Source organism: Macaca fascicularis, chromosome 6, assembly GCF_037993035.2.
Source record: "Macaca fascicularis isolate 582-1 chromosome 6, T2T-MFA8v1.1".
Classification (NCBI taxonomy): domain Eukaryota; kingdom Metazoa; phylum Chordata; class Mammalia; order Primates; family Cercopithecidae; genus Macaca; species Macaca fascicularis.
The window spans coordinates 154,931,963-154,952,974 of NC_088380.1; the positions used below are offsets into that span (position 1 = coordinate 154,931,963).

Here is a 21,012-nt window from a genome sequence, read left to right on the forward strand (position 1 = left end):
ATACTGGCAAACAAATTCAGCAGCACATCAGAAAATGTACCCAAAATGATCAAGTAGGCCTTATACCTGGGAGGCAAGACTGACTTAACATATGCAAATCAATAAATGTGATTTATCACATAAATGACACTAAATAAAAAAAACACACGATTATCTCAATAGATGCAGAAAAGTCTTTTAATAGAATTCAACACACATTCATGTTAAAAACTCTCAATAGACTTGGTATTAAAGAAACATACCTCAAAATAATGAACCATTTATGACAAACCCATAGTCAACATCATACTGAATGTGAAAAAGCTGGAAAGGACATGATCTCATTCCCTATTTTTGCTGCATAGTATTCCATGATGTCTACATACCACATTTTCTTTATGCAGTCTATTATCAATAGGCATTTGGTTTGATTCCATGTCTTTGTTATTGTAAATAGTGCTGCAATGAAAATACACATACATGTATCTTTATAATAGAATGATTTATATTCCTTTGTATATGTACCCAGTAATGGGATTGCTGGGTCAAATGGCATTTCTGGTTCTAGGTCTTTGAGGAAATTGCCACACTGTCTTCCACAATGGTTGAACTAACTTACAATCCTACCAACAGTGTAAAAGCATTCCTTTTTCTCCATAGCCTCATCAGCATCTGTTGTTTCTTGACTTTCTAATAATTGCCATTCTGACTGGCATGAGATGGTATCTCATTGTAGTTTGTGGTTTTGATTTGCATTTCTCTAATGATCAGTGAGATTGAGCTTTTTCTCATGTTTGTTGGCTGCATAAATGTCTTCTTTTGAAAATGTTTATTCATATCCTTTGCCCACTTTTTTTTTTTTTTTTGAGACGGAGTCTCACACTGTCACCCAGGCTAGAGTGCAGTGGCACAATATTGGCTCACTGCGACCTCGGCCTCTGGGTTCAAGTCATTCTCCTGCCTCAGCCTCCCAAGTAGCTGGGATTACAGGCACCCACCACCACACTCCGCTAATTTTTTGTATTTTTAGTAGAGATGAGGTTTCACTATGTTGACCAGGCTGGTCTCAGACTCCTGACCTTGTGATCCGTTCCTCTCGGTCTCTTAAAGTCCTGAGATTACAGGTGTGAGCTACCACACCCGGCCCCTTTGCCCACTTTTTAATGGGTTTTATTTGTTTTTGTTTCTTGTAAATTTGAACATACTCTTTCAAACACTAAGAGCTTTCACTGCTCAGGTATCAGTGATATTCCTTCCTCTGTCTTTGGGATTGTATACCAAGAAAACAATCCCCTTGTCTGCTTCTCCTAGCCCTGGCGCCAGATAAGCACATTCAGCCTACATAGTGTGTCCTCCCTGACATAGTACCCTCTGACCTCAAATTGTTATTCTCTTAATTTATTGTTTTATCTCTTTCAGGATGTAAATTCTCTTCTGTTTTCTCCTTCTTTCTATCAGTATCTTCCGCTTATGGTGATAGCTTATTTTGCCTACACCAGCCTTCCTGCCTGTCAATATGAGTGATTTCATTTATTCCTAGTCCTGTGAGTATTTTGCCTTGTCCAGCCTCCAACTTAAATGCCCTGTGAAAAAAATGTCAACAGAGATCTGTAGTTGACTAACCTGAGGAAGACATTTCAAGGTATTATTACTTAAAATTAAAAATGTTGAAATAAAATTTGTTTTACCTTCTGTCTTGTTGATAATTTTGTTAAGCTCAATGAGCTCAATGCTAGTCACAACATTACAAATTTTTGATATATTTATAGCAATAATTTTATAATTTAAATTAAACATGCAAGGGAAATTTAATTTGACTTCTTCAACTGGCTGAATGAGTATTTACCAGTGATAGCTAATAACTGCTTTTAAGATTTTTTAAATTCTCAAGTTATAAAATATTTTTGAAAAGTATTGCATTTTTCTCTAAATCATGAAGATCTCAGTTGGTCAGGAATGCACTCATTAACTTTCTCCAAATCCATTTCTGATCAATAAATGAAAGTGAGTGATACTCATAGTTGTTTAATTTTTTTCAACAGTTTATTATCAAATACCAGAAAATACAGAAAAGTTGAAAGAATTTTATGGCAAAACTCATATACCCACCTCCAAAATTTTGCCATTAATATTTTGCTCTATGTGTTTTACCATATAAATAATTTAATTTTGAAATTTAATAACAAATCTACCATTTCTCTATGAAACTTATGGTCAATGTAATTTAAAAGTGCTTCAGAAAAGCCAAAGGAGCTATTTAAAAACATGTTCAACTGTTTGTCTTTGTGAATCTAAGTGTTCTAAACATGCAACTGTATTAATTTGCCAGGGCTGTCATCATAAAGTACTAAAGACTACATGACTTAAGCAACAGAAATTAGCTCACAGCTCTGGAGGCCGAAAATCAGAGATGAAGGTGTCAGCAGGGTTGACTTATCTCTGGCTTATAGATGGCGATATTCTTTGTGAGCCTTCTCATGGTTTTTCTTCTTTGCTTGTCTTTATCCCAGTTTTTTCTTCTTATAAGAACACCAGTCATACTGAATCAGGGCCTACCCCAATGACCTAATCTAACCTTAATTACTTCTTTAAATGCCCTATCTCTAAATACTGTCACATTCTGATGTACTGGGTATTAGGATCATGATATATGATTTTAAGGGGTATATAATTCTGTTCATAACAGCAACCAAAACAAAATTGAGATGTAAAGTGAAACCTGAAGCTGATATTAGATAAAAATGTCAATCATAACTTGTAATTGTATTTTTCCGATTTAACCAAATAAGCCTTGATATTCATGCTGTTGATTTTATTACAAGCATATGGTATAAGTGAAATAATTCCTAATCACAGAATACTCTTTTGTGAAATTTATTAAGAAAGTAGGGATCTTGGCCAGGTGCAGTGGCTCACTCATGTAATCCCAGCAATTTGGGAGGCAGAGGCGGGCAGATGACCTGAGATCGAGAGTTCGAGACAAGCCTGACCAATGTGGGGAAATCCCGTCTCTACTAAAAATACAAAATTAGCTGGGCGTGGTGGTGCATGCTTGTAATCCTAGCTACTCAGGAGGCTGAGGCAGGATAATTGCTTGAATCCAGGAGGCGGAGATTGCAGTGAGCCAAGATCACGCCATTGCACTCCAGCCTGGGCAACAAGAGTGAAACTCTGCCTCAAAAAAAAAAAAAAAAAAAAAAAAAGAAAGAAAGAAAGAAAGAAAGAAAGAAAAGAAAAAAAAAGAAAGAAAGTAGGGATCTTAAAGTTAATAACAAATACTTTCTAAGTCAAAAATAACAAAATAAGCAAAATAAAGATCGGAATTATATGTTGATAAAATAATAAGAAAGGTGCAGAACCAGCAAACAAAGACAATGGTTTCTACATTTTTAGAAAAATCTTTTTTTAAAAAATATTGGGAGTGATTTGTTAAGAGAAAATCAGAGTTTATATAAATATACAAAATAAATGTACAAAAATCACAAGCATTCCTATACACCAATAACAGAAAAACAGAGAGCCAAATCATGAGAGAACTCCCATTCACAATTGCTTCAAGGAGAATAAAATACCTAGGAATACAACTTGCAAGGTATGTGAAGGACGTATTCAAGAACTACGAACCACTGCTCAATGAAATAAAAGAGGATACAAACAAATGGAAGAACATTCTATGCTCATGGATAGGAAGAATCAATATTGTGAAAATGGCCATACTGCCCAAGGTAATTTATAGATTCAATGCCACCCCCATTAAGCTACCAATGACTTTCTTCACAGAATTGGAAAAAACTGCTTTAAAGTTAATATGGAACCAAAAAAGACCCCACATTGCCAAGATAGTCTTAAGCCAAAAGAACAAAGCTGGAGGCATCATGCTACCTGACTTCAAACTATACTATAAGGCTACAGTAACCAAAACAGCATGGTACTGGTACCAAAACAGAGATATAGACCAATGGAACAGAACAGAGCCCTCAGAAATAATACCACACATCTATAACCATCTGATCTTTGACAAACCTGACAAAAACAAGAAATGGGGAAAGGATATCCTATTTAATAAATGGTGCTGGGAAAACTGGCTAGCCATAAGTAGAAAGCTGAAACTGGATCCCTTCCTTACACCTTATACAAAAATTAATTCAAGATTGCAGGGGCCTTTGAAAACAGTATGCTGAGAATAGATAGGGCTCAAGGACAGTATCTCCAATTGAACTTTTAATGAACTCCCGTAGGCGCCAAGAAGGCAGGCAGATAAGGAAGAGCATAGAAACAAGGAACTGAGTAGAAGGTTATTTCTGGGAAAAGAAAGTTTGTTTTGCATTGCATTCTTTCTGCTGACGTGGGGTTTATGGGGTATAAATAAAGTGAGGCGGAGGCTCTGAGCGTGGCCGCCATGTTCTCTGTGTGTCTTTGTCTTTTGTGTGTTCTTTCATTCTCCACCACCCCCGGCACGGACCCCAACAAAGATGGATTGGAGACTAAAATGTTAGACCTAAAACCATAAAAACCCTAGAAGAAAACCTAGGCAATACCATTCAGGGCATAGGCATGGGCAAGGACTTCATGTGTAAAACACCAAAAGCAATGGCAACAAAAGCCAAAATTGACAAATGGGATCTAATTAAACTAAAGAGCTTCTGCACAGAAAAGAAACTACCATCAGAGTGGACAGGCAACCTACAGAATGGCAGAAAATGTTTGCAATCTACTCATCTGGAAAAGGGTTAATATCCAGAACCTATGAAGAACTCAAATAAATTTACAAGAAAAAAACAAACAACCCTATCAAAAAGTGGACAAAGGATATGAACAGACACTTCTCAAAAGAAGACATTTATACAGCCAACAGACACATGAAAAAATGCTTATCTTCACTACTCATCAGAGAAATGCAAATCAAAACCACAACGAGATACCATCTCACACCAGTGAGAATGGCAATCATTAAGAAGTCAGGAAACTGGCTGGGCGCGGTGGCTCAAGCCTGTAATCCCAGCACTTTGGGAGGCCAAGACGGGCGGATCACGAGGTCAGGAGATCAAGACCATCGTGGCTTACACGGTGAAACCCTGTCTCTACTAAAAAAAAATGCAAAAAACTAGCCGGGCGAGGTGGCGGGCGCCTGTAGTCCCAGCTATTTGGGAGGCTGAGGCAGGAGAATAGCGTAAACCTGGGAGGCAGAACTTGCAGTGAGCTGAGATCCGGTCACTGCACTCCAGCCTGGGCGACGGAGTGAGACTCCGTCTCAAAAAAAAAAAAAAAAAAAAAAAGAAGTCAGGAAACAACAGGTGCTGGAGAGGATGTGGAGAAATAGGAACACTTTTACACTGTTGGTGAGACTGTAAACTAGTTCAACAATTGTGGAAGACAGTGGACAGTGTGGTGATTCCTCAAGGATCTAGAACTAGAAATACCATTTGACTCAGCCATCCCATTACTGGGTATATACCCAAAGGATTATAAGTCATGCTGCTACAAAGACACATGCACATGTATGTTTATTGTGACACCATTCACAATAACACAGACTTGCAACCAACCCAAATGTCCATCAATGACATACTGGATTAAGAAAATGTGGCACATATACACCATGGAATACCATGCAGCCATAAAAAAGGATGAGTTCATGTCCTTTGTGGGGACATGGATGCAGTTGGAAACCATCATTCTCAGCAAACTATCGCAAGAACAGAAAACCAAACACCGCATGTTCTCACTCACAGGTGGGAATTGAACAATGAGAACACTTGGACATAGGAAGGGGAACATCACACACTGGGGCCTGTTGTGGGATAGGGGTAGGGGGAGGGATAGCATTAGGAGATATACCTAATGTAAATTATGAGTTAATGGGTGCAGGACACCAACAAGGCACATGTATACATAAGTAACAAATCTGCACATTGTGCACATGTACCCTAGAACTTAAAGTATAATAAAAAAAAATACTGGGAGCAATTTGTTAAGAGAAAATCCGAGCTTATGTAAATATACTAACTGTTTCTATTTAAAGGTAAATAATTAGATACTTATTATGAATTATAAATATTTAAATGTATTAAGTAAGCCCAATCTATAAATTATAGATTATATATAAATATATAAAACCTCTTAACATTTAGGGACAATCAGGCACTGATGCAGACATATTGAAATGTATGGAGATAAGTTTTCTTACCAAAAATAAAAGCCCCAAAATCAGATATGACAGATTTTAATATATGTAATTAAAGAATTTATTGGGAAGAAGTATATAGCAAGATGGAAAGAAAAAAACAAAAGTAAGGGAGGTAGGTGTTCCATTTTTTTTTTTTTTTCTGAGGATGGGTGCAGGATTTTATTGAGTGGAGGTAGCTCTCAGCAAGGTGGATGGGGAAGACAGAAGGGGGATGGAGTGGGAGTGTGGAGTCGGCTGCCCAGTGGCCAGACTCTCCTCTGATCATCCCCTGCCAAATTCCAAGTCATCCTCATCCTGCCATTGATGGCCTGCTAGCATTTGCTGGTGTCTGTCAGTGTGCTCTTCTGCTCCTCTCAATGTCCAGCTGCTTGTGTATGTGTGGTGTTGCCATTTTTATTCTAGCACTGCAGAAAGTCAAGAGCATTCTCTCTCAGGGTGCTGCAACCTTTTATACACTTTAATGATTCATACACCTCTTGTGGGTTTATATGCATCAGCTATTACTTTGCAAGGTTGGAATTCTAAACCAGTAGACAGTCCTATTAAGAAATGTTAGGAGTAGCCAGGTGTGGCGGCTCACACCTGTAATTCTAGCACTTTGGGAGACCGAGGTAGGTGAGTTACCTGAGGTCAGGAGTATGACAGTCTGGTCAACATGGCAAAACCCTGTCTCTACTAACAATAAAATAAAAAATAGTTGGGTGTGGAGGCATGCACCTGTAGTCCCAGCTACTCAGGAGGCTGAGGCAGAAGAATCACTTGAACCCAAGAGGCGGAGGTTACATTGAGCCAAGATTGTGCCACTGCACTACAGCCTGAGTTACAGTGTGAGACTCTATCTCAGAAAAAAAAAAAAGATAAAAAGATATGTTAGGAGATTGGTGCCCAAGGAAGTAATGAAAGGAAAGGCTGAAACTCAGTTTGAGTTATTGGTATTTGCCACTACTGTTGTCAGATCTTGTACCAGGTTCTATGGATACAGTGATGTCCAGGACAATTTCTACCTTTGTGGATAGTCATTTTAGAGGTGAGTAACATGGAGACACAGAAACAGACAGGGAGACTGCCAGGAGATAAGGACATTCAGAAATAGATTTAAGAGAGTAGTGTTGTCAATAGCAGGAGATGGAAATAACACAAGAAAATAAGAGAATAGAATATTGCCTTTATTCTTCAGTTTAGAGCCCAGGGAAATGAAAGATTCTTATCTCAGAGTTTAAGTCCTCATTAAAATGGTCTTTCAAAAACATTAAAAATGAAACTGATAGAATATTCACTGTAGTGATATTTAGCTCCTTTCTTATTCTGTCAGGCCTGAAAGGGCTCCTTCTGAAAGTTGAAAGAATATAAACTTATTTTCTCCTTAGAAGAGGTGGACAGTTCGCAGATGGTGAATTATTGTTTTCTTCCTTGAAGGTTAAATCTAGGGTAAAGATCAATGTGCTTCCCCTAGGAAGAGGTGTATAGATTACAGATAGCACATTTTTGTTTCCTTGCTTGTGTTTGAGGCTTTTGAATTTTCTTGATTGTGGTATCAGCGTGTTCTTGCACTGCCATAAAAAACTACCTGAAACTGGGCAATTTATAAAGAGAAGTTTAATTGACTCACAGTTCCACAGGCTGTACAGGAAGCATGGCTCAGGAGGCTTCAGGAAACTTAGCATCATGGCAGAAGGTGGGAAAAGAAAGCAGGGGAAGCAAGCACATCTTACATGGCTGGAAAAGGAGGAAGAGAAGTCGGGAGGTGCCACACACTTTTAAACAGCCAGATCTCATGAGAATTCACTCACTATCGTGAGAACAGCAAGGAGGAAATCTAACCCTATGACCCAATCACCTCTTACCAGGCCTCTCGTCCAACACTGGGGATTATAATTCAACATAAGACTTGGGCAAATCCAAATCATATCATTTCACCACTGGCCCCTCCCAAATTTTATGTCCTTCTCACATTGCAAAATACAATCATCCCTTCTCAACAGTCCCCCAATTCTTAACTCATTTCAGCATTAACTCAAAAGTCCACAGTCTAAAGTCTTATCTGAGACAAGGCAAGTTCCTTCCACCTATGAAACTGCGAAATAAATAACAAGTTAGTTACTTTCAAGATACAGTGGGGGTACAGGAATTGGGTAAATACACCCAATCTGAAAGGGAGAAATCAACCAAAATAAAGGGGCTACAGGCCCCATGAAAGTCTCAAACCCATCAGTGCAGTCATTAAATCTTAAAGCTCCAAAATAATCTTGTTTGACTCCATGTCTCACATCCAGGCCACACCGATGCAAAGAATGGGCTCATAAGGCCTTGGGGATCTCTGCCCCTGTGGCTTTGCAGGGTACAGCACCTTTGGCTGCTTTCACAGGCCGGTGTTGAGTGCCTGCAGCTTTTCCAGGATCACAGTGCAAGCTGTTGGTGGATCTACCATTCTGGGGTCTGGAGGATAGTATCCCTTTTCTCACAGCTCCACTAGGCAGTGCTGCAGTGGAGACTCTGTGTAGGTGATCCAGTCCCATATTTCCCCTCTTTACTACCCTAATAGGGGTTCTTCATATGAGCCCTGCTCTTGCAGCAGACTTCTGCCTGGTCAAAGTCATTCAACAAGTCTCTAGGAAGTTTCAAACTCTCCCTCAACTTCTTGTCTTCTTCTGAGCCTTCCAAAACTGTTCCAACCTCTTCCCATTACCCAGTCCCAAAGCTGCTTCCGCAGCTTTAGACGGCCAAAGCTCTGCCCCTTAGACATCCTATAAGATATTGTGAGCAGAATTTGTTGTCCCAGAGTGAAGTGGAGAGAAGCAAGTAACTCTTTGGAAGGGATCATAAATGGGAAGAAAGAAGAATCAGTTCAGACCCAGGTGAGTTTTCCATCAATGCCTACTTTGAGGATTTCTTATTTTCCTTCTCATTTCTGAGGAAACTTATCTCTAGGTTACAGCTGTTTAACTTTCCCCCTTCTTGATAATTCTCCTTAAATAATTTTATCATATTATTATCATTTTATGATATATAATTAGATATTATTTGTTATATTGTGTTTATACTTATAAGTTTAGTATATATGTATACATTTCCCTTTCCTTACCTTTTTCGTAAAGAAAAGATGTACCCTTGTACATCCAGGGGCAGGAGTTTTAGGGAGAATGAAGGGTTAGGGTGGCTTTCTCTGCTCCACCTCTTGGTTAATCCTAGTGGACAGGGAGTAGTAGCCCATGGTGGTGGTTGGAACCAGGGAGCTGGCCAGCAGGAACCAGCAGGGCAGTGACTGGGTAGTTGAGAGAAGCTCTCAGAATGACACAAAAGGGTACATAAACAGATAATTTAAGACAGGGAGTAAGGTTAAGAAATAGCATTTTTATTTTATGCTAGAAGAATTGCATATCTGAAAGGTAGAGAAGCTGACACTTGGATTATACAAGGTTAAATATTGGCCCTCTGATATGGTTTGGCTCTGTGTCCCCGCCCAAATCTCATCTCTTAGCACCCATAATCCCCACGTGTTGTGGGAGGGACCCATTGGGAGATGATTGAATCATGGGGGCGAGTCTTTCCCATGTTGCTCTCGTGATAGTGAATGGGTCTCCTGAGATCTGATGGTTTTAAAAACAGGAGTTTCTCGGCACAAGCTCTCTCTTTGTGCCTGCCACCATCCACATAAGATGTGACTTGTTCCTCTTTGCATTCCACCATGATTATGGAACTGTGAGCCACGTGGAACTGTGAGTTCTCCATTAAACCTCTTTTATTTGTAAATTGCCCGGTCTTGAGTATGTCTTTATCAATAGCATGAAAATGAACTAACACATCCTCTAAAGGAGTTAGGGGAAAAGTAAAGATAAAACAAAACAGAAAATATTTTGAGTTTTTGTTTTGTTGCTCATGCTATCCAAAGAGAAAAGATAAGAAAATCTGTTATTTGGTGTGTGAGGTGGTTCTTCTGAAGCAAACACTGTGAAAGACAAAGTTAAACAGGCAAGAATGATTTTATTTAAGGTTATTGCAATCAGGAGGAGAGGCCAGAACTCAGCCTGAACTCAAGTCACTGAAACAAAGGAAATGGGAGGGTTTTTAAAGGTTGGGGTGAGCTAATGCCAACTACTGGAGGATATTAGGGGGAAATCAATAGGCCATCTGTGTTTGCTAATTGGCTTAATCCAAAGCAAAAATAAGCTCATATCTTTATGATAGGAGGTGTTTTTGCAAATTGGAGCAAGGTGCTTACCACCCTCAAAGGTAGCTCTGTACACTCCTTCCACAGAAACTAGTAGATACAGGCACTATTTGCCTTAATGATTACATTTCAAAGGGACGTCCCCCAGGCCACTGAGAAAGACAGTCCTGGGTTGTTAAACTGGCAAGAGGCTTCTAAAAGGATTTACAGCTCAAATGGATATATAAAGAAATTAGAGTTACATATTCTAAAGTAAATGCTCCACAAAAAAGGAGGTTAGGGGCCTAGAGTTAAGAAGCTTATCTACAGTTCAGTTGAGCCCAGTGGAAGGTTAAGGCCATAAAACCATCTTGGTCAGTCCAAATAACTGGTTATCCAAACCAATGGTCAAGACCAGTGCAGAAGAATGTACAAGTCTGGTTAATGCTATCCTAGGGCTTCCCTAAAATATTTGAGAAGCGGAAGGCTTACTCCTACAGCCTGGATGGGACCGATTATTTGCATGGTATCTAGTGGGTTTTCTGTGAGGGATAAAGCATTGTTGCCACTTATCAGTACTGTGGTGGAAGTATAATTGGTCATCAGAATGAGGTGGACTATGAAAGTTCTAACCATTGGGCAGTGGAGCTGAGACTTTCTGCAGAAGGACAGTAGTAGAGCCTTAGATCAATCCTGTGACACCAGAAGATTTTGCATCCCTGAAAGGTGATAAGAATCTACTCTGGACAACAGGAGGAGGCAATGGGTTTTGAAGATGTGGGTTTGAGGTGAAATTGGAACACATAAATTGAATTACTTCACAGCTAGGGAGGCTGGAATTCAGTGAGAAAGCCCTAAGCTGTAGTTTTTGGAATTAGACTGGGTGTAATAGATGATGACAAAACCATAGACTAAGGAGTCCCTGAGGGAGATATAATCCTTTAATCTTACTTATTGTCTTCTCCCAATGTTAGTTCAACTGAAACTTGGGGGAGTTTGGAAGAAATAAAGATATTCTAGCCTTAATTCTTTCCTGCAGCACTTGGTTTTCCTCTGTGTGCTTCAGGATTAAGCAATGTTTATAGACATCCCTCTGTTATCTTGTTTTGCATCTATTAAATAGAGCCATAATATGCAATTCTCTTTATCTTAGAATATTTTCCTTCAATTTTACATAGTTAAAATATTGGATTTGTGGCATTTTATTTTTTGATTCCTCAATGACAAAGGGGTCATCATTAATACCTAATGTCACAAGATTCAGAAAACACAAATTTTGGAAATTTCCTCCTCAAGTCTGCTTTCCTTGAGTAATTATTTGTTTAATGGTTTTTCCTGTAGTGTGTCTAAGCTCCATTAGGGTAATGATGATGCCAATAGTTTTCACAGCTGTACTTCCAGGGCCCCTCACAGTTCCTGACAAATCAGAATCCTAGACCATAGAAGGCCTACGGGAACTCACCTTATGAGTGATGCTCTGCTAATAAAATTTGCAGCAAAACAAAGTAAAAAAATGTAAATTATTTATTCTCAGATGGAAAGTAATTTCACACTTATTATTTTTGAATGTCATAAAATGAGTCCGTGGCTTTGAATTTACAACACTCACATCCATATAGTGGCTGAGAAGAAGCCAAATTAAAATAGAATTTATTGGGTGGCTTATCTGGCTGAGTTTTCAAAACTGTTTAAGTGTTTGTTCAATTAAACCTCCAAAGAGCACTTGATGGAATGTGTGATTACCCAATAGTGCAAATGGGAAAATTCTGTAGTCCAGATAGAAGAAATTACTTTCCAAGTTGACAAAACATTATAACTTGATGTTCCATTTCTGTGTTCAGAATCCTTTCTAAACAACAGGATGCATCTACCTTTCCAAACTGGGGAGCAAATGATTTACTCAGGAAGATAACAGGGTGTTTTCAAAATATTTCATATAAGTATGGAGCCCAAAATTACAAGTATGGAGCCCAAAAATTGGATGAAAGCCACCACCTGTCTTATATTGTAGGTGACATAAGTTCTTTCTGGAAGTTTTCAGTGGGTTTATTTACAGACATTTATTAAAATGAAACATTAAAAGACAAATTAATTGAGGTAAATAAAAATGTGCCTATGCTAGCACTATTAATAACAATAAAAATTGGCATCACTCTAATTGAGCAACAATTAAAGAATATTAGTATAATTAAAATCTTTATAAGTGATGAAATTTGAGACCAGACATCTAAATTCATATTCAATATAACTATATTTAGAGATCAAGAAAATGTAATAGTGCATTTCTAAGTGAAAAAATAATATATACAATAAAAGTTGAATATTATAATAAAACATATATGTACATGTGTGATTATGTATATATATTAAAACTAGAAGAATATAATTATATATATATATTTATATATATTTAATAGGTACCTCTGAGCTGTGAGATTTTACACCTTTTAATTTTATTTGAATATTTTTTGTTTTGTATATTTCTATTTCATTTTGTATGTTTCTGTTTTTTTTATATTTCTATTTAGCCATTTCTATTGGTATGTTTCTACTTGCTCCACCTCCCTCCCTTTTTTGTATATTTCTATTTTATAAATTTTCTAAGTGAGCATATATTTTCTTTGTATAAAAAAAATAGCTTTTTACAGAAGGAATGGTAGAGGCCAGAAGTTCAGATAACAGGAGGAACTTAGTTACAATAACATATCTTCCCTTTTAAAATGGCAAAGGCTCTGGGTTACTACAGGCACAAGGCTGGATCTACTGCAAATGGTATCCAAGGATGTCAATCTGTCACTGCAACCTCCTGACCAGCCTTCTCTTTCTTAGATGTTTCCACACGTTTTTTCATTCTGGTCCTAATGCTGGTCCTGGTCCTGATACTAATTATTGTTGTGAAACATGTTATATTCTTTCTGCTTGCTCTCTCCTACTGTGGTATGTTTTCTCACACGATTGACTCTCTTGAATTGCCTGCTAACGGCTGCCCTTTCCAGTGATCTGTTCTAACCCCTCTCAGGTCTTCCCCTGCTCAGGTTTGATGCAATCTGAAAGATGGATCTCCAGGGCCTGCTCAGTCCAGCACACCATGCCTCAGTGACTTTTCTCTCCTACGCAGCAGTTACTCTATTTCCTCCTGGGGCCCTAGTACATGCTTCTTAAAACGAGCACATTATATTCCTCTTCCTTTTCTCTTCTTTCTGAGGTGGGTCAGCTGTGGCATGAGGGATGGAGAGAGTGGGCCTCTGTGTTTTGCTTTAGCTTTCTGGCTGCAGCTGAACTTCTATTGTTCCTGTTCCACTTCTGGAGGAACCCAGGGAAAATATCAGGATGAGGTGGGGGTGTGTTTAGCCAAACATGGTGTCCCAGATTGTGTCAGGAGTAGGCACGGTAGGCAACCTTGCATAGTGTGCAAAGAACTTCAGTCATCCTGAGAGTAGAATACTCTGGCTACATTTTAATGTCTTAAGTAACACCTGTCACATTATAGCATATCAGCAGAATTTATATAAATTATCCATTGATATGTGTTGCAGACAGAGATAAAAGCATAGAGAACATATGGAAGACCAGGCTACTTTTGTAGAATTAGGAATGGAGGCACAGTTAAATGTGGTCCTTTGTCAGATCCCGAACACTGCAGATACCATTCTCTGGGGTCAGAAATGTTGCTACAAGGAAAGTCCAGCCGGAGGGAGTATTTCCTCACTGACTTTTCCCATTCTGTGTCTGGATTAAAATAGCTGTGGGACCCCAGTGAGATGGCAGAGAATGATTTTTCTCCCTGTGAATGTCCTCAAAGAGTCTAGGATTCAATGTCAGATGATTCTCAGTATAGGCAAGAATGCCTGAATCATCAGAAATTTTTGTCTTAATCCAAAGAGATATTCTTTGCTTGATGAGCAAATACAGACCTACTCCATTTATTGAGAAGTTCATGTTGTCCAGGGACCTCGATAGCCCCATCTTTTTTTTTTTGCATCCCCTCAAAAAATAAATTTAGGTGAAGTTTCAGGTAAGGAGTTGCTTTTTCATGACATGTAAAATGTTTTTCCACTAAAATAATACAATTATGCCCATAGAGTAACCTATGATTTACTTCTGAGTATTCATAGATCTGTTACTGAGCCCTATACTTTTAATCAAGATAGTTATTCAGAGTTTAAATTTTTAAACATTTGTTTCTGAGGAAGAATGGAATAGGCTTTCCAAATACACGGTACTGAGGATAGAATGGGCAGAGTGGAGATGGCTCTTCATTGTAAAAGTCATCTTAAATCCTGATTGTCTCTACTTCAGTGATTGTATTAGAGGGAAACAACCTGAGACAATATCTCGGAGCATCATTCCAAGGACACACCAGGAGGAAAAATGGCCAGATCTTTCCCACTAGTCTCACGTTTGCCCTTTGTCTTGATACATTTGGTGTTATCTTCTGGTGAGTAATTTAGCTGGCCTTGGCCAGAAGTTGAAATTGATTTGTGGGATTTTACATTGTAATCTGAGAGGGAATGCTTTGAAATTGTTCTTTAACTGGAATGTATATACACACACACACACACACACACACACATATACACACACATACAAATTATCCACTGACATGTGTTGCAGACAGCATATATATATTTATATATATATTTATTCAGAGTATATATACATATATATTTATATATACACTCAGAGTATATGACAAAATCAATCAGTCTTGCCCATTGAATCAGTCTTGTAGACTCTCTCTCTCTATATATATATATATATACACATACACACACATACATATATATACACACACACATATATATACTCTGAGTATGCTCAGAGTATATATATATACACACTCAGTATATTCAGAGTATATATATACACATACTCAGAGTGTGTGTGTGTGTATATATATATAGAGAGAGAGAGAGAGCGAGTCTAAAAGACTGTGATTCAATTGGAAGAGACCTTTGTTTTGTCATCTTTTGCATGCAGATTATGAGATTTAACTCATGAAGGCAAAGATGCTTGGGTAACTCACTGAGGTAACATGTAAAAGTGATTAACAATATAATATGCATACATCAGAGCACATCTTGAAAATTTAGAGTGTTTGAAAATGATTTGCTGTATATTTGACTGGACCATTATCTTTTACGTTCTCTTCTAGAGGAGAAATCATGTAGGGAGTCATAAAGAGGCCTAGCCTCAAGGGCTGCAGAGCTTGCTTTTTCACATATTTACCAAGAGTATTACCCAGGTGTCTTTTCACTCCTAAAAAGTACGAGGATTGGGCCAAAAGATCACTTTAAAGTTACAGCATTGCTTGTTTCTTTCATACATAACCAGCTCTAAATCCTCTCAAGTCCGAACTAATTAGAAAAATTATTTAGTACTTTGGACTGCCAGCCTTTATGAAACAGTGACGCATCTATATACTCCCCTGCTGATATCAATTAGGAGTAAAAGAATTATTTCACATTTTAAAAAATGAATGAGTACATGTATAAATGAAATAATGTTTTCCATTCCTGCAAGCTTCCTTGATAATAAATTAGAACTCTTTTATTCTGCCGACAGATTAAGCTATGATTTAACAGGAATTAAATTCTGTAACTATTTTCATATATTCTCTAGTTTCAGGCCCTAGACACTGGTGGCCACCACATGGAATTATTAAGGTAATCTTCCATTAAATTTCCCCCCAGGACTGACATTATAATATGAGGTCTTTTTTTTTGGAATTGTTACTGTGGAAACTTAATGCATCAGGGTCACCCGTAATAGTCTTTAAGGCCTGTTTGTATGAGGGTGGTGGATACACTGCTGAAACAGCCTGGAACCAAGACAACATTCAGTCATACATGTACCAGAGAACCCTCTGTAGTGCCTGAACAATGTAGAGTATTGGCAATTGCCGGAAGCATGACAGGTTCTTAAGAGCCTATGGACTTGGGTATAACATGGTCCTGGCTCTCAAGGAGCTCACAGTTTGATGGAAAGAATGACTTAAAAGAATGCTTCTGGCCCGGCGCGGTGGCTCAAGCCTGTAATCCCAGCACTTTGGGAGGCCAAGACGGGCGGATCACGAGGTCAGGAGATCGAGACCATTCTGGCGAACACGGTGAAACGCCGTCTCTACTAAAAAATACAAAAAAAACTAGCCGGGCGAGGTGGCGGGCGCCTGTAGTCCCAGCTACTCGGGAGGCTGAGGCCGGAGAATGGCGTAAACCCAGGAGGCGGAGCTTGCAGTGAGCCGAGATCCGGCCACTGCACTCCAGCCTGGGCGACAGAGCAAGACTCCGTCTCAAAAAAAAAAAAAAGAAAAGAAAAAAAAAAAGAATGCTCCTAAATGTCTTGAGATGTACAGAGAATGCTTATGCAACTTGTGAATGCAGAAGGCAACTTCTGGATATGGATGGAAGAAAATGTGAAGAAACAGTAGATATCTTAATAGAGCCTCAAACTATGTGTGCAACTTGGATGAGGGCAAAATGGAGACACCTTTTGATGTCATGGATATTGGATAAGTGACGGAAAAGATGAATGAGGGATTAAACTTTTCATTCTGATTCATATTTGCATCCCTGTATTCCTTCCCTTTAGAGGTATTAGCACCTTAAGCTTTTGTCTAATTCGTAAATTTTAAATTTTATTTCTTCTTTGTAAAAATGTCAGTCATGAGTTGACTGTTGAGAAAGATATTTTGAGGGCAGCTCTACCTTCAACAGACCTGGGGATCAGAATGTGAAGCTTGTCAGAGGCTACTGCCCCAGGAAAAGGATATGCAGAATTTGTCCAGGATTTATACCCTGGTCTCATAAAGTTCAGTTCTGGAATTTTCTTTTCCAGAAGTTTACCTGCAGGATGAGTTCACCTCATGCCCATAAATCCATAAACAATAATAAAGGCAATCACTTTTACTTATTTTCTTTAAAAAATATTTATTAATCACCTGTGCTGTGCCCTAAGATACACTATTAAGGAAAGCAGTTATATTCCTTTTCCTCATGAACCTTGCAGATAGCCAAAAAGGGAAGAAACCAGCTATGATTTATGGTAAATTTTATAAATACAAGAAATAAAATGGTATGATAGAGAATATCTGTTGAACATAGAGATAACTGCTATAAACAATGGGTTCAGGCAAGGTTTCTCTGTCATGTGGATATCTAAGGTGAGACTTGAAGGATAAAAAGGAGCCACTCAAGTGGAGAGTGGGGAGAAAGACCTTACCTACCTGGGTCACTAATTGAAGCCCTGTGTGACTGGAGCACAGACAGAATCCCACAAGGGTGGGATTCTCACCTGAAGAATGCATATCTTCCTCCAAAGAGAGAGAGAAAAAAGAAGCTGTCTTTATAGACAACAATAGAAACGGTTCTTCCTCTTGTCTTTGATAAACTGTATATTCCTTCAGATTCAACTATTTTACATCTCATTTGTTCATTTGGCAAATGTTCATATAGCAATGACTAATGCCAATATATGTGCTGGGCACATAATGACTAGCCTAATCAGACACAAATCTTTCCCTTCTGGGCTTATAGTCCTTCAGGGGTGTGGGATTAGTTAAATAATTACACAAATGCATTGTTACAAACTGATTAAAAGTATAAAAACAAATAACAGAGAGTTGTGACTGTATTTTAATAAATAGTTCTGAGAAAGTGGGTTATAACCTGAGCTCTAAAGATTATATTATATGAGAGAGTTCAGGTTGAGAAAAAATATATTTGGTGAGGTGGTCATGACACTTCAGAAGACCTTGAAGGGAGGGAAAGATAAAGAATTTATATATATAAAAAACTAACAAACAAACTTACTAAAAGGACAGAAAGCAAGGTAGTATCAGGTAAGGGCAGAAGGTTTGGGAGGTTCCAGGTCACGCAGGGACTTTTAGCTCATAATAAGAAATACTTTTTTATAATATGCAATGAGGTTCAATGAAAGACCTTAATCAAGGAAATAAAATTATTCAATAGAAGTTTAAAATGTGAAACTTCAGGAAATGAGGAATAAAGGAAATGGAGGGATTAGTTGGGTAACGATGGTGGCCTGGCCATGATGGTGGTGTTGGATAAAAAGAAGGAAGAGGAATTTCTAAGTTAAAATATGACCCCTTCTTTCCAAATTCCTAGCCAAAATTTTCTCCTACTTTGTGTGTGGGGTATTTTATCTGTACCAATCTTACGACACTTATGGAGCCCCTGAGAACACTAGCCTCAAGCTTCATAATCCCAGAGTCACTACTTCAATTCATCACCAGCACCGGCATTGTCCAGAGAACTTCCAATGAAAACAAACATCCCTGAGTCCAGTTCCCTGAGGAGACATGTCCCTTCCTTTGTTTTTGACTTTTTCTACAGTGTCAGGGCAATGAGTGTTTTAAATTAAGACACGTGCATTCTTCCATTATTGATCTTCAGTTTTCTCTGCTGAGCTGTCATGGAAAATCTGTAACAATCTTTCCAGATCTAATAGTTGGGACATAAAGAAGATTGAGAGAGAAGCCCCAGATATCATCTGTTTATCCACTCTTCTTCTTCTTCTTTTTTTTTTAAACCATAGCATAGTTGGCCATTGTTCTCCTTTATTGAGAAGGTCCTGACAACCAGGGCATCATATTGTTACCAAATAGGATATATATATAGGTTCTAGTTGGCTTTGTGGAGATGGGAAAGTGAGAGCGTTTGTGAGAGTGGAATATTGTCCTATGCTTAGATTTTTTTTTTTTTTTTTTTAGATGGGGTCTCACTGTGTAGCCTAGGCCGGAGTGGAATGGTGCCAGCATTGCTCACTGCAGTCAAGTGATCTTCCTGCCCCATCCTTCTGAGAAGCTGGAACTACAGGCATGCACCACCATGCCTGGCTAATTTAAAAAAAAATTTTTTTTGGAGAGACAGGGTATTGCTCTGTTGCCTAAGCTGATCTTGAACTCCTGGGCTCAAGCAATCCTCCCACCTCCGTCTCCCAAAGTGTTGGAATGAAGGCATGAGTCACCATGCCTAGATTATGCTTAGATTTTCCTAGTAAAGTTCAAAGGTGACCTACCTGTCTAAGTGGGGTTCTAACTGTGTAAGTCTTTTCAACTCAATTTCAGGTGAAATGTCCATATGAGAAAGTAAACTTGAGTTGGTACAATGGAACAGTCAACCCCTGCCCTGGCTTATATCAACCCATCTGTGGTACCAATTTTATAACCTATGATAATCCCTGCATCCTGTGTGTTGAGAGCTTGTGAGTACTCTTTGGGGAAAAGACGGGAACTATAAATATGCTTGTCCATTAAAATTACCATCTACCGTTCCTATCAACTACATCAACCTTGAAGCCAGGAATTTGCTCCAGTTCACACAGATAATAATCAGCCCCCACTCAGAAAAGCACATAGTAATTGAAAGTCCACTGGATTAGAAAGTAGACTCATTGTACCAAATGACATTCCTCAGGTCCATTCTGGTATCTGAGCCCTTACATTCCCATATACCAATTGATTGCCTTCCACTTGAGAAACTCTCAAATATGCCTTCAGGTCCTGAATTATTTTTTATTTTAAGACAAATTGTAATTTTGCTTTCTCTTAAATATCTTCACCCTTTTATGTGTTTGAAACTCTGAACTACAATGATGAGTTAATTGCAAAGTTTGGATCTTTTATCTGAGACAGTGTTTAGATTTTTGGATTTATGTGACATAAATCAGTGATTAGATACTGAAATCTTACAACACAATGCTTTCAGCTTTGATTCCTATATGAGTGACTGCATTTCACAGAGAGAAAAATTTTCACTATGGCATCAGACTGGAGCCCTCAGCCCAATCATTTTTTAAATTTTGTGCAAGGAACAATGACAGGACTGTGCAAAGCTCAGGTCATCCCCATTAATGAGTAATTCAGCCAAAGTGTAAGAGTATTAACAGAATAGTTGAGAATTGATATGTCTCACACATCACAAACTCAGACTTGATTGCACAGCTTAATTTCAAAAAGAGTGTAGCATGTGTCATATCTCCAGTGGCATCTTAGAATCATGGAATGATAACTAGGTAAGAAATCCAATAATTTTGTCTTTTGTCATTAGTCAATTCCCTTTATACTCTAGATCTTAGTTTTTCCAAATATAAAACCAGGTTTTAGATAAGATAATTTTAAAGGTATTTTTGTAGTTCTGACATTGTATTACTTAATGAAATGTTTGTTCTGATACTTCCTTTAGGAAATCTCATGGAAGAATCAGGTTTTACCATGATGGAAAATGTTAGCTGCATGGCCTTGAATGTGGAAGATATCTTCTTTTTTTTCCCTCCATGTCTCCAATCTCCTTCTTGCACTTTTTACATCTCCTTGCATTTGTTCTTGACAACAAAGAGCTATCACTATTGAGCTTGTAGCAGATTGTTTAAAGTTCCTTCCATGGACCTCTCCCCTCACTGATTGATTGCCTTCCATAGTCTCCCTAATAAATAAACTTTTATGAAAGTCTGATTTGACTTGGGTGTCAGAGCTAGGTCTAAAAATCTCAGAAGTAGAAGAAATTCAGAATTTGAGTCATGGGTCAAAGGCAAATATTGAGATTAATCATCTCTCTAATGCTAATAACACTGAATTAGTCTGGTCAAGCCTCCGGATTGTCTTCCAAAGAATGTGGCAGAAATTTCTTCCATATTCCTTTGGCATTTAAAAAAAAAAAAACAAGTAATGGAACGACAG

General features: G+C 38.3%; 1 protein-coding gene across 1 annotated transcript; it reads left to right on the top strand.

Moving 5' to 3' along the window:
* Nucleotides 1–13,496: 13,496 nt before the first annotated feature.
* On the top strand, nucleotides 13,497–20,784 carry SPINK14 (serine peptidase inhibitor Kazal type 14 (putative)). The gene is made up of 5 exons (XM_015452104.3): nucleotides 13,497–13,518; nucleotides 14,613–14,751; nucleotides 15,936–15,979; nucleotides 19,402–19,538; nucleotides 20,519–20,784. The coding sequence occupies exons 2-5, from the start codon at nucleotides 14,685–14,687 to the stop codon at nucleotides 20,562–20,564; spliced, it is 294 nt and encodes a 97-aa protein (XP_015307590.2). The 5' UTR covers nucleotides 13,497–13,518; nucleotides 14,613–14,684; the 3' UTR covers nucleotides 20,565–20,784.
* The last annotated feature ends 228 nt before the right edge of the window (nucleotides 20,785–21,012 follow it).

What these genes read in the sequence shown, in the direction of transcription:
- SPINK14 (XM_015452104.3), top strand. Translation starts at nt 14,685, where the DNA reads ATGGCCAGATCTTTCCCACTAGTCTCACGTTTGCCCTTTGTCTTGATA. An exon ending in ACATTTGGTGTTATCTTCTG is followed by an intron (nt 14,752 to 15,935) that starts GTGAGTAATTTA and finishes TATATTCTCTAG; the next exon opens with TTTCAGGCCCTAGACACTGG. An exon ending in ATCCTGTGTGTTGAGAGCTT is followed by an intron (nt 19,539 to 20,518) that starts GTGAGTACTCTT and finishes TACTTCCTTTAG; the next exon opens with GAAATCTCATGGAAGAATCA.